The sequence below is a fragment of the Ictidomys tridecemlineatus genome, chromosome 12, assembly GCF_052094955.1.
Source record: "Ictidomys tridecemlineatus isolate mIctTri1 chromosome 12, mIctTri1.hap1, whole genome shotgun sequence".
In the NCBI taxonomy this organism is placed as follows: domain Eukaryota; kingdom Metazoa; phylum Chordata; class Mammalia; order Rodentia; family Sciuridae; genus Ictidomys; species Ictidomys tridecemlineatus.
In genome coordinates, this window is record NC_135488.1 from 102,378,921 (window position 1) to 102,392,307 (window position 13,387).

A 13,387-nucleotide genomic window follows, 5' to 3' on the forward strand; every position below is an offset into this window, starting at 1 on the left:
GGGGAGCAGCTGGGGTGCCCCCGAGTTCGCCTCACCTGCGGGAGGGCGCGCCCGGGGCTTTCAATCCTCCGAGACCCGCCTGCCCGCGGGAAGGCGTGGACTGGCCCCGTCCTTCCTGCCCGCCCTCCACCCGGCGCTTCCACGCCGCCTCGCCGCCCGCCCGCCCGCCCGCCGCTGCCTGCAGTCGGAGCGTGGGGACCCCCGGGCCCCCCCACCTCGCCCTCGCCGCGGCCGGGGCTGACACCAGCGCCGCCCCCGCCCTCCAGCTCCCGGACGCGCTCGCCGAGGGGCGGTGACTGGGGGAGGGAGGGGCCGCCGCCGCCCCCGCCTGCCTCGCGGGGCCCGGAGCGCGCGTGGCCCGGAGCCGCCGGCGCCGCGCGGGGACTCACTGTGCAGCGCGCCGCGCCCGGACTCGGCGGACCGCTCGGCGCGAGGGCGGGTGAGAGGATGCTGGCGGACTTCCCCGGCCTCGGCCCGCTCTCCCGCCGGCGAGGGCCCCGCGCGCGCACCTAGCCGCCGCCGCGACCACCGCGCGCTCCGGAGGGAGGGGGTCCGGGCGCCGCGCGCGCCGCCGCCCGCGCCCGCCGCCGCGGCCCCGACCCCGGCCCCGGCCCCCGAGCCGCAGCCCCGGGGCGGGCGCGCTTGGCCGGCGCCCCCGGATTTTCCAGCGCCGGTCGCCGCCGCCTCCTTCCTCCTGCGGCCGGGCGCCGGTGGATGCTGAGGGGCAGCCCTGCGCCTCTCCCGGCGGAATCCGGGGCCTGACGGCAAGGGAGCCGCGCTCCGGCCGGGCCGGGGGCCGTGGCGCTGGAGGGGCGGCGAGGCTTGGCGGGGAGCCGCCTCTGGGAGAGCTGAGCCTTTCCGCCCCAACCCGCGGTTCGCGTGACCCGGTCCCGCAGCCAGCGCGGGGACCGTCCCGGGGCACGCGGCTCCCGAGTTCCCGCACAGGTAAGTGCAGGGCCCGGGCCAGGCTTCCGCCAGGCAGACAGCGCCCCGGGGTTGGGAAGGGGCCGGTAGGAGAGAGAAGTCAGTCTCCAAGGGCTGGATGGAAAAAGGAAGTAAACAGAAGGAAGATGCAGGAATCCCCAGGATGGCTCTGACTTCTTCCTGGCACGTTTTATTTTCCGCTCCTAAGGACGGGGCCTGGAGGGAATTTAGGCGAGGAAGTCAGAGAACGAGAGAAATGACACAGAGATGAGGGTGTGAGAGATGAACAGCTGGCTAGGCCCCTCCATAAACCAGAGAAAGGAAACCGGGTGTCTGGCGTGGACAGGACTGGGTATGTGTGCCGTGTTTCAGCGGGGAAGGGCCTGGTGTTGGAGGATCTTGCAGCAAAGATCCTTTTTTGAGGGTGGGGTGGGTCATGGGAAAGGAGAGGTGCTCCTACTTAGCACTGTTCTTTTAAGTTCCAGATGATCAGTGCCACCTGTGCCCTGGAATTCCATTCTGTGTTCCTGCCCCAGGTGGCCACCCTTCAACTCCAGCCAGGAAGAGGCTTTTAGCTCTCTCCAGGTCTGAGAAAGCCCTGGTAGGCAGCCTGTTTGGGAGCTTCCTCTGTTCCAGTCCGCTTCTCCAGGGCCAGTAGAAACAGACACCAGCCAGGATGCCCAGGAATCAGGGCTTCTCTGAGCCCGAGTATTCGGCCGAGTACTCTGCAGAATACTCTGTCAGCCTGCCCTCTGACCCTGAGCGTGGGGTGGGTCGGACCCATGAGATCTCCGTCAGGAACTCGGGCTCCTGCCTGTGCCTGCCTCGATTCATGCGACTGACCTTTGTACCGGAATCCTTGGAGAACCTCTACCAGACTTACTTCAAAAGGCAGCGCCATGAGACCCTGTTGGTGCTGGTGGTCTTCGCAGCCCTCTTTGACTGCTACGTGGTGGTCATGTGTGCTGTGGTCTTCTCCAGTGACAAGCTGGCTCCCCTCGCTGTGGCTGGGATCGGGCTGGTGTTGGACATTATCCTCTTCGTGCTCTGCAAAAAGGGGCTGCTTCCTGACCGAGTTACCCGAAAGGTGGTACCCTACGTGCTGTGGCTGCTGATAACAGCCCAGATCTTCTCCTACTTGGGCCTGAACTTCTCCCGTGCCCATGCAGCCAGTGACACAGTGGGCTGGCAGGCTTTCTTTGTCTTCTCCTTCTTCATCACACTGCCCCTCAGCCTCAGCCCCATCGTGATCATCTCTGTGATCTCCTGTGTTGTGCACACGCTTGTCCTGGGAGTCACTGTGGCCCAGCAGCAGCAGGATGAGCTTCAGGGGATGCAGCTGCTGAGGGAGGTGAGTCCTGCCTTCTTCCCCACCCTGCACCTTCCCTTGCCATCAGCTCTCAGCCCAGGTGGGATCTGTGTGGTAGTGATGGGGATTGATTTCTTTGCCCTTAAGTCAAAAATGCATTCTGGCCGCCAGTGTAGGAAGACCACTTCTCTCTGTCTCCACCCTTGGCTTCACACCTCCGTGTCAACTGGTGTTTGCCCCTAGGGAAAGGAACATGTCAGGACATTTGCCTCCAGGGCCACTTTACCATCTGTGTCCACCCTGACTGGATGACAGGAAGGCTCTCATGGGCCTGATCTCAAGGCAGCATTATTCTGGCTGTTCCCTGTCAGGGTCCCTGGCCAGGAGAATCTCTTGCAAGGAATTCTGACCCAGGCCCTCACTTCCTAGCTCCAGCTTGTGACTTGACTTGTGTGGGCTTAGTGCTCCTCTGTCAAATGGGGATATTGTCTGCTCTGCCTGCAGAACATGGCTGTTGTTAGGATCAAAGGAACGTGGGTGAGAGCTCATTAGGATATGTGAAGAGCTGCAGAGAGGGGAGATGTGATTATCATACATCCTGCTTCTGCTTGGGGTGCCATGAGCAGTTAGGTGATGAGGGAAGTGTCCCCATAGAAGGAATGGTGTGGGAACACATCTGGGGACTGCTACTGGCCACCACATCCTGGAGTCTGCTAGTCCTGGTAGATGGTTTCTGCTGGAAGGGGTGGAATTTTGGCCTCAGCTCAACTAGTATATTGTGCTCCCTAAATGCTAGGACCCAAGCCAGGCTCTGAGGGGTTGCGGAAGTCAGGGACAGGATTCTGGCCTTCTCAGCTTAGAATCTGGTAATTCACTCGGGGACTCCATCCATGGAGCTTAGAGTCAACAAATGCCACAGTTTTACATCCTGCCTTCTACTTCTTTATAATGTGAGCTCAAGCTGGAAAGTGACCTTCTCAAGACCCCCGGCTAGTTATGGCAGTCATGTGGCTGGAGTGCCCGTTTCTCGCATCTGCCTGCGTCTGGTGCCATTCCTGCCTCTATCTCACCCCAGCCGTTACCCTTCTCTCCCTGTAATGGGGACTGAGTCTGCAGGGGCCCTATAGTACCTTTGGTGGTTGATGAAAAGACTAGTTGGGGCTAGTCCATTGCCTCCCGCTGTTGGAGGAAACACGGCTTTTGCTCAGCTTTAACTTTTTCCTAGTGCTTGGACCAACGTGCTTCTTGTTTTCCCTTCTGGCTCAGGCAGTGACCTCACTGAAGCTCCAAGCCTCTGCAGTCTGCCATGCCAACATGTCCCTTTGCTTTTCTCCCGGTGTCCTGCTCTTCTCATGTGAGCGCCTGCCATTGCTGTCATGGGTTCCAGAGTTGGTGACTTCAGCCTGTGTCTCTGCCTGTGGAGGGCTCTGTGGGAAAAATGGCCACAGTCATTCCTACTGGGAATTTGTCAGAGGCAGATGGGCAGGTGGGCTTGGCAGCATTTGGGGTCTGGGAACAAGTTCTGAACCATTACCTTCAGATTTATCCCCTGAGTCATCTCGAGGTCTGGGAAGTTTTGAGATAGGGGCACAGAGAGAGGGGCCCTATCAAGGTGTCAGAGATTCTGGGTTTTAGCAGGGAACAGACACGAGGGACAGTAGTCAGTGTCCATGGGGGGGGCAGCATACCGCTGACTAGAGGACAGGCCAGAGTAGTGTCTGGCCTGCCAGCCTTGTTGCTGAATGACAGAAAGGCTCCCCCCTGCCCGCCTCAGGTTCTCTGGCCTGTAGAGAGGGTCTGATTCCTACTTTAGCTCAGTTCTGTGGAGGGTGGGGCTGAGATGGTGTCAACTTGAAGAGGTGACCTGCTGGGCAGACCTGAAACTCCTGCTGACCTGAGCCTCGTTGGCCCTGGTGTGTGCGAGTGGGCTGTGGACAGTGGCTACTGTGAGCGGTCTCAGGGTGAACAGACATGGCATTTCACAGCTTTGCCAATTTCCCCTTTCATGCTTCAGCCTTCTGATTTGTTCTAGAAATGGTCAGAGGATGTTTGTGCGGGAGGGGGCCTGGGAGAGCATCTAGTCCAAACCTCCCATTTTGCAGAGGAGGAAATAGAGATGGACAATCATTGGTGACAGAAACTGGATTAGAGCCCAGGTGCGCTGACTCCCAGCCCAGGGCTCCTGCACGGTTGGAGGAACATTTGTGTGTGTGCCACGGGTTTTTTTTTTTCCCTGTGGGGCCAAGAGCAGGAGCCTTGCCTCCCTTCTTCCTCCTCCTGGGGACAGGGACTGTGACTTTGCTGTCACCCTCCAGATCTCAGTAGAAGGCATAGCTCATAGGGATCCCTGGTCCCTCTTCACTGGCTAGAAGAGAGTACCTGTTTGGGCCCTGCCTTAACGGCCTTAACTGGCCCCAAGTCCTTTTTACCCTTTTGCTTTGAGGAGGGCCGGAATGGCCTTTTAAGCCAGTGTCACTCTGGGCCACTTCTCAGGTCAGCAGGGAACTTACTTGGAGCCCCCTGAAGCTTTCAGGAAGAATGGCTGTGGGCCTTGATCCAGACAAGGCACACCAAAGGGCAGGCCACTGGCCCCTGCTGGCTCACCGCCTGGAGAAGTAGGAACTTGTGATTTGTCTTTCTCTTGGGCACTAAAAAGAAACAAAAACTCCCCAAATTGAGAAACAAAGAGAAAAATAAGTAAATCAAGAATAAAAATATTAGGAGCTGGGGGTGTAGCTCAGTTGTTTTATGTGTGCTTGGCATGTACAGGCTCTGAGTCCAATCCCTAGCACCACACACACACACACACTCACTCAAAAAAAAAAAAAAAGAATAAACATATGAGCATCCCAGGGGAGCATGACCTTGACATGAAGCCGTGCTGGAGCTCGGCTTTGGGGATGGAGGGGTTAGGGAAAGGGGCTCCCAAGGTCCTGTTGGGAGCCTGAGATAGGTGGCTGGAGGCCTGGCTCAGAGTGGGCCATGTTCCAGAAGTTTCTGAGTCACTCATTTGGGACCAATATGACTTTTTAAAAGGTGCCTGGGTTCCCAGGCTCACCCACCAAAGTCTTCCTTAACTCATGGCTTCCCTTCTGGGTACCGTGGACAAGCAGAGGGCAGTGTTGCTGTGGGGAGGGACACCTGGGACCTACCCTTATCCAGGGAGTAGAGGGAACCATGATTCTGTTCTGCTGCTCCTCCAGCCTGGGTTGCTTCCGGGCATAGGGCTCCTTAGAGGACAAGAGGGGCAGGGGCCGTAGAGCTAGGTGGCCAGGCCTCCCGACTCCGAGGAACTGTCTCATACCCCAGTTCCACCCCATCTTTCCTCTCTCTCCCACCCTTGTGTTTTCCCTTTTCGTTCTCTCCCCCCTCATCTGTTGGCTCTGGCAGGGACTCCCTCCTGAGTTGTGCAAGATGGACTCACTTTCACGGTTAACACCTGGTTCTGGGCTTTTGTGAGTTTTGTGGTTTGGGTGCTGCCCCCACCAGCAGCACCAAGAAAACATTTCCAGTGTCAAAAGTTTTCTTTGTGATCCTCATGCCCCCAGTCTAGACCTACTTGGTTCCGTGGGAAGGACAGAAGGTACACACAAGGCTCAGGGTGCCTGATGCCCATCCTGAGCTCTTCTTAGGAAGCCAGCAGGCGGGGTTCCAAAGAGAGGAGCAGGTAGAGGCTAGGGTGTGAGGTCGGTGGGGCTGGGGCTTCACCCATTGGCTAAGGATGAGTACTACCGAGCAGAGTCCGGGCTTTGCAGCCTGCAGGGTTTGCAGACAGGGCCAGCGTCTGACAAGTCAGGCGTGGTGAGGAGGGCTGAAGAGTCAGGAGGAGCCGCAGCTGGCAGGCTTTCCCGAGGTCCCTCCCCTGGCCTGGTCCCTGCATCAGCACCTCTAATAGCAGTTTGCCCTTCACCACCCTAAACTGACCCTGGGATGAAGTGAAGAAGCAAGAGGTGTCAGGAGCAGGGCCAGGAGCTGCAGCCATGGGTCAGGATGAAGGGCAGAGGTGGGACAGAAAACGTGCCCAGGTGGTGTGGCACACACCTTTGATCATCGGCTGCTTTGAGACCCTTACATGCGCACATGCACCTGTTAGCTTCTGATAATATCATTAAGGAGAGGGTCTCTGGCAAATTAGGAGCTAAGGGACCCCTGAAAAATGGTTTATAGACTGACTTTGTAGCAGAAAGTCTATTTGGGAACAGTTCTCTCATGGGTTGAGTGGCCCATTAAGGCCCTTATTCACAAAGCCATGCAGGACAAAGCCATGGATGTGTGATTTCTTTCCACCTGCAAATTAGTAAGTCATTCACCCAAGTGAAGGGACATTTGGCTCTGGCTTGGTGTGGGAGAGTGTGGGGAGGGGGACACAAGAGGGGACGTGGCTTCCAGAGACATCCCTGTCTGCAGCTGGAGTTAAATATTGTTAGATCCTGGATGTGACTGCCTTTTTCACAGAATAGGAAACTGAGGCTCAGTTAGGTTGAGAGGAGGTGGAGGGCCAGATGACTGGGGAGGAGTCACTGGTGAATGAGAAGGCGGAATGGGGGGACTTTCCTGAAGCCCCTCTTTCTCTGGAACCCAGACATCTGGGCCTCCTTCCTGCTTTGGTTGCTCTAAATGTCTTTGCTAAGCAATGCTGCAGCACAGAGCCAAGAGGTGGGAGGCCCTCACATATAATGGGAAGCACCCCCTCTCCTCCTGGGACTTGGATGCAAGGAAGGGAGAATCCCCTGACAGAGTTCCTCGTGGGACCTTGGCCAGGAGCATGTGACAAGTGCAGAGGGATGAGGGGCAGAAGCTGGGTGTGAGGGCAGAAAGGCAGCAGGCCCAGGAGCTTGCAGGGAGGGGTCCAGGAGACGGGAGGGAGGCAGACTCATCCCCAGTCTTGGCCCTTGGGGTCTGCTACTGTCCTGGGGCTGGAGTGAAGTGGCCATCGTTTGTGAAGAGTGCACAGATGAACCTGCGTGGAGCAACGGGAGTACTGAACCCAGGGTCAGCCATCTGACAAGTCAGGGGTGGAGAAGATGCAGAGCAGGGAGCGCAGGGCTGTGGATTATTGAGCATGTAAATGGTTTTGTAGAGAACCACCTCCCTCTCTTCCCTGGGTCGCATTTCTCCGTGGCCTTTTCTGATCCTTATCTGTGTAAACAGCGCTTTCCCATGTGTCATCGTGGTTCATATGCCATTTAGGGCCCACCTTTCACCCACATTTTTTCACTAACACTTTTCTTTGAACATCAGAGTCTTCATGTTTGATTTTAAATCAGCACTTCATGGTTCAGCTGGGTATTTTTTGGGGGGTTGGGGTACTGGGGATTGAACTCAGGGACACTTGACCACTGAGCCACATCTGCAGTTATATTTTTTGTATTTTATTTAGAGACAGGGTCTCACCGAGTTGTTTAGCGCCTCACTGTTGCTGAGGCTGGCTTTGAACTCACGATCCTCCTGTCTCGGCCTCCTGAACCATTGGGATTACAGGCATGCACTACTGTGCCCGGCTCAGCTGGGTTTTTATGGAGAGGAGACGGACGCCCAGGGCTGGGTGAGCACTGGGTTACCGTGTGGCTTTGTGTGTGCGTGAACGTGTACCTGCTCAAGCGTGTTTGCACACACATGTATTCACTCACTGCTTGGACTGGCCAGCCCAACCATCCTGGTTAATTCTCCATCCCACTGAATGCTTAGACTCCCCAGGGTTTCTTATTCTGCAGTTTCTTCTTAAAGAGCAGATGCCAGTAGGATGGTCCGACCCTGAATAAACATCCACCTTCCCCTCAGCTGTCCCCTCACCAGGTCACACATTCTTAATGACCACTTCCATGGGTAAGTGCCCCCAACCCTCACCAGCACTCAGGCTGAGATGCTCCCCTGGGTAGTCCCAGGCCCCATGAGAGTGGAGGCAAACCAGGTGACCGCAGCGACTGAGCTGTGCTCTGCTCCGTCCAGTGTCTTCAGCAAGAGGTAGAGGGTTTCCTTTACAGATGAGCAAACTGAACGTGGGATGGCTGACACGACTAGTCCAGGGCCACACGTCTAGTAAGTGGGGAAGTAGGATTTGAGCCCAGGCCAGTGGGACCGCGAACCCCTTCTGCGTCATGAAAGAGGCCCCAGACCTTCCCTTGTCTGTGCCGCGCACTCCCAGCAGGGTGGGGTCTTGGTTTCTCGACTCCCAGGCGTTTGGAGGAGCCACGTGGTGATGAGGAGCATGTGCTCACGAGGGAGCTCAGCTGTCGGGGTGCCGAGTGTGCAGCCCTTACACACTGGTGTCTGTCACGGTGACCAGCTCATCAGACGGCCTTAAGGGGAGGCTAGTATTGCATTCTAAAGCTTTTTTTTTTCCTCAGAAATAAATGTAAGTTTAGAAAAATAAGAATTCTACCTTGGCTTTCTAGGAGAACCTGGCAGAGCAGAGCTGCTCACCTCATGGTGGCCAGAAAGCAGGGCAAGAGGGAGGAGGGAGCCCAGCACAAGACAGCCCCCCAGAACTCACTCCCTTCCACTAGGTCCCACCTACAGTTCCCACCACCTCCCAGAAGTCCATTCGGCAACGAATCCCTCAGTGGATTAATCCACTGATGAGGTCAGAGTCCTCAGGATCCAGCCCCACCTCTGAGCAGTGCGCATTGGGGACCTCCAACACACGAGCCTTTGCGGAATATTCCAGATCCACACAGCATAGCGGGTCAGACATCCCGTGGGAGGGCCCGTTTCTCCAGGGCCTCACTGCACATGTAGCCGTTTGTTCGCTGTGTGTTGTAGTTATCCCTTGGTGTACGCAGTCCTAAACTTAGGGGTTTAAAAGAACCGTTTATTACTTCTCAGGAGTCTGTGGGTTGGCTGTGGTCAATGAGTGGTTTTTCTGCTTCCTGTGGCCCTGGCAGGGGCCATGCACTTGGCTGCTGGCCGGTTCACTCACAGTCGGCCTGCGGCTGAGGGCTGGGCTGGCAGGTGCTGCGAAGGCTTCCGCCCGGGTCTGGCGCCCGGAGCTCCTCCGCCTGACCCCTTCACAGGCCCACGTGGGCTTCCTCCCAGCACCATGGTCTCGGGAGGGAGTGGAAGCTGTTGGAGTTGTGGGGGCTGGGCCTGTCAAGCAGTCACAGGGCTGAGTCAGGTGCCGAAGAAGTCGATCGTACCCTGGCTGCGAGAGTGACGTGTGCCTGGGGCGGCAGTGAGTGAGTTGGTGGCACCTCTTCTGAGGCTCTACCAGGCCAGGAGGCACACGGGGCTGCTGGGGAGAAGGGACTGAAGCCTGAGTCTGCGTGGAGCACCAGTTAGACATGTCCAGAGCAGGCTGTCCTTAACCTCATTAGGGTATTGAGTCACCATCTGACCAATCTGTCACTTCTCAGATTTTCAGAACCTTTTGGAAACCACCTCACACAGGCTTTGTGGTCCTCCTGTGTGGGCTCTGTCTTGCCTCCCGTGCGTGGGAAGCATCTGTTCTACCTTGTCAAACACACAGTCTGTCCAGGACACCTGTGTCCAGGACGCCATGCCAGGTTTCAGGGAAGCCATCCCTGCCCCAGGAGTGTGCTCTGAGACCAGGTCCCTGCACCAGTCTTGTCCCTTTCTCTCCAGGTAGCACCCGTGGGCAGCCTGCCCACTTCCCCCAAAGCGGGGATTTGCTTGTGCATGTCCTTCAGAACCGTGGTGTGTGTCTGTCTTTACAGGTTGTCATTGACCTCCTGGAAGATGCAGACCCATGGTGGAGCCACGCTGTGGTCCTCGCAGTGCCGTGGTTGCCACGGTTGCTCTGTGAATGTCGGAGGAGTGACCGCATTCTGGCTTTGCTTTTTCCTTTGTTTCCTTCCCCATTGCCTCTCATTGAGAATTCGATACATCTTTTTTTTTTTTTTTTTTTTTTGGCAGAAGAAATGTTCTGGCCTAAATCCAAGTGATTTGAGGATGATTTCTTAAAGCCAGATTTATTTAGCTCTTCAAGGGTGCCGATCAATACTCCGTCGCTTGCTAATAAAGATCCTTTCTGGTGCTGTCGGATGGTGGTGCCTGTCATCCCAGCAACTTGGAAGGTTGAGGCAGGAGGATTGCAGGTTCAAGACCAGCCTTAGCAACTTAGTGAAACCTTGTCTCGAAATAAAAGAATTAAAAGGGGCTGGGGCCGGAGCTCAGTGGTAGAGCGCCTGGTTAAATCCCAGGCCTCCTGCCCCCTGACACACTCACTCACACTCACTCACTCACACTCTCACCCTCCTTTCTGGTCCAGGTAAAAATCAAGAATTGAAGAGGATTTTAGGAACCCAGAAAATGAGTGATTGACATCCTTTTTGCCTGGTTCTAGTCCTCAGGCAAAAATGATTTGCGTAAGAGCCTGCAGTAGAGTAGCTGCGTGGAGCTGGAGCTGCCACCACTCCACCTCCCCTGGTTGCTCCTCCCTTCCTTCTGCTTACCCAAGATTTGTGTCATCAGGCAGCACAGTTCTAGGCAGGCTGTGCAATGCGGCAGCTCCTGCCTCGCCGCTCACGGGCTGTGGTCCGTACGAAACCTATTAGTGAGAGAGAGGCTGCCCCGGGAAACCGAGGAAGTCTCCCGAAGGGGAACTGTGGAATCGGGCCTTGCAGGATGAGCAGGAGTGTGCCAGGTGGAGCAGTGGGCAGAGGCCTCTGGTCATTCAGAAGGTTCTCGCTTGCTTGGGACTGGGGGATTCTTGGGTGGCAGGAGCATGATGGGTGGCAGGAGCTGGAGGGACAGGGGTAGAGAAGCCAGATAGTGAAAGGGTTTTATTCTTGGGATGATAGAATTCTCCTTAAGGATTCTAAGCAGGGGACAGATAGGGTCTAGTTTGCATGTGGAAAGAGCTTCCTGATGGACTTGAGTGAAACCAAGACCGTTTAGGAGGCTGTGAAAGTTGTCTCGGCACAAAGCCACCAGGGTCATCCATCCAAATGGGAGCAGGGATAGGGAGGAGGAGTTTAGTTTAAGGTACCCGTGGGACATCCAAATGCAACTCTCAAATTATTCTGTAGACAACTGTTGAGCACTTTCTGTATAACAGGCCCTGTACTCAAGATCTGGAGCTAAGAAGAGGGGTCTAGGCATTCTGGATTTGAGATTCCTCAGCATTTACTGGTCCCTAAGACTGAAGGGGACATGGGGGGTTGCCCAGGGAGAGAGTGTGGGTGAGGAGGGAAGAGGGCGGAGGCCCCAGTTCTGGGAAGCAGACTGGTGTGTTGGGTCCTCAACATGAAGCATCCACAACCTACCTCTGCTTCCTGTCTGGGCTCCTGCAAGTCCCAGATGGCCTCTGTTGGGTAGAAGGACCATTTGGGAGCAGAAGCAGCTCCTGTCGGATGGCATTTTGCACCCCTGACTCTCTTGAGTTGGGGAAAGTTAAGATGGGCCAAGGCAAGGTGGGGCCCTGCAAGGTGCGCGGTGAGGGCAGCTTCTCACTGTTCTCCCTGGCAAACAAGGACATGGGGGTATTATTTTGTCACCTAGTAGTGGAAGGGGATGATGTATAGAGAGTCACCTTACAAAGTACAAAGCACCACGCCAGTGCTAGTTATTTATTGCATTTATTCTTGGCAAACCATCTCTCGCCTTTGAACTTCCTTTCTCTGGAGACAGGGTCTCTGTGTTTCCCAGGTGGCCTGGAGCTTGCCATCCGCCTCCCCAAGAGCTGGGATTCCAGGCAAGGCCACCACGCCTGGCCTTTCCCCCCTCTGTTTTCTTTTTGTGGAAGGATTATTAAGAATGCTTCAAACGATAAAATTCTGTGTAATTTTGCAGAACATGATATTATTTTTCTTAGGACATTTGGTTACTCTTGATTTATTTTATCGTTTGTGTCTTTTCCTGATTATTGCCATTCACATGTCACATCGGCCGACCTGTTGCTGCTCCTCTTTCCCCTCCTGGATATTCTATATCCAATACTCTGCTTTCCTCTGACCATGTTTTTGACTGTTTCTTCCAGCAAAATTCCTCTCTGTGGTTCCTAAGGAATTCACTCGTTCTTTTCTTTTCCCTTCCTCTCCTCAAGAACTAAGTTTTTTGTAAACAGAGAAATAAATACTGTGTTTCAGAAGAGCTCCTGCCCCTCCCTTTACCTCTTTTCCAAACCCCAACATAAGCCTACTGGATTGGAACTTCTGCAAGATCTCCATGGTGGTGTTGGTTCACATATCACCAAGATTAGTCCCCAAGAAGTGTAGTTTGGTGGCAGCTGAGTTAGACTTGGCACTGACGGCTGCGTTTGCTGCCTGTTCCAGCTTCATGGCTGGCTGTAGGTGGGCTTCTGGGCTGCCCTCAAAGGCTGAATCTTCCACCCAAGGGGACCATACCAAGGGATAAATCCCCATGGTTCAAATTCCTAAAAGGCTCACAGATGAGCTTAAGGCTTGTCAACCATCTTAGTTTGTTTTCTGTTGCCATAATAAAATACCTGAGACCTAGTACTTTGTAAAGAATAGAGGTTTTTATAGCTTGCTCATCGTTCTGGAGGTTGGGAAATGCAGAGTGTGGTGTTGACATGGGATCACTTTCTGGTGAGGGCCCTTTGCTGCTTCAACCCATCCCAGAAAGTAGAAGGACAAGGAGGCACATGGGGGGCAGACAACACATGAGTTTATAACACCACCACTCCCATGAGGAAGGCACTGATCTCTCTTAAAGGCCCCAGCACCTCTTAACACTGTTATACAGGGAATCACATTTCATATGAGCTTTGGAGGAACAAATCACATTCAAACCATAGCAGTCACCAAGCTGGTCCTGGTAGGTGCCCTAGGGAGGACCGTGGGGGACGGTGGGTAGTAATCCCTCCCGGGGTGGTGGCTCCTTCTGCCCTGTCTTTTCCTAGCCCCTGTCTAGGGTGTCGACCTTCAATGTCTGCTTAATAAATACATTTCCTAAATGAATGTCTTATAACAAACAAAAAACCCAAAACACGTGTCTTCAGAATTTCCCCTCTGTAGTTAAAAAAAAAAAATAACTTTCAAATCTCACTAAGTGATCATGGCTTTGCTTGTTTGCTTGCTGGACAGTTTCTGATAATTAGTAATCAGGGGGAAAATGCAGAACAGACAGCACAATGGGGGACACAGGTTTGGAGCCAGGCTCCCTTTGTCTGGTTGCTTGTGAATGGTAGCGTGTCCCCGAGAGGCTCGTGAGGACAGAGGGTGCTGTACTTCT

At 54.9% G+C, this 13,387-nt stretch overlaps 1 protein-coding gene and 1 long non-coding RNA gene across 4 annotated transcripts in view; one reads left to right on the forward strand and one right to left on the reverse strand.

Annotated features, from left to right (window-relative positions):
- Window positions 1-610: 610 nt before the first annotated feature.
- The window catches only part of Adcy3 (adenylate cyclase 3), an 83,298-nt gene continuing 70,521 nt past the window's right edge, over window positions 611-13,387 (forward strand). The window contains exons 1-2 of one of the 3 annotated variants that reach the window (XM_078029568.1): window positions 611-945; window positions 1,404-2,275. In XM_078029568.1, the coding sequence (XP_077885694.1) occupies window positions 1,601-2,275 (675 nt within the window). In that variant the 5' untranslated portion in view covers window positions 611-945; window positions 1,404-1,600. The remainder of the gene's footprint in view (window positions 946-1,403; window positions 2,276-13,387) is intronic. The other 2 variants (XM_013357374.3, XM_021724638.3) reach the window with 2 other exon arrangements.
- Window positions 2,234-7,532, reverse strand: LOC144369430 (uncharacterized). Its single transcript, XR_013429183.1, has 3 exons — window positions 4,744-7,532; window positions 3,364-3,660; window positions 2,234-2,472 (listed from the first exon to the last, which is right to left on the reverse strand). It is a non-coding gene; the product is annotated as an uncharacterized LOC144369430 (long non-coding RNA).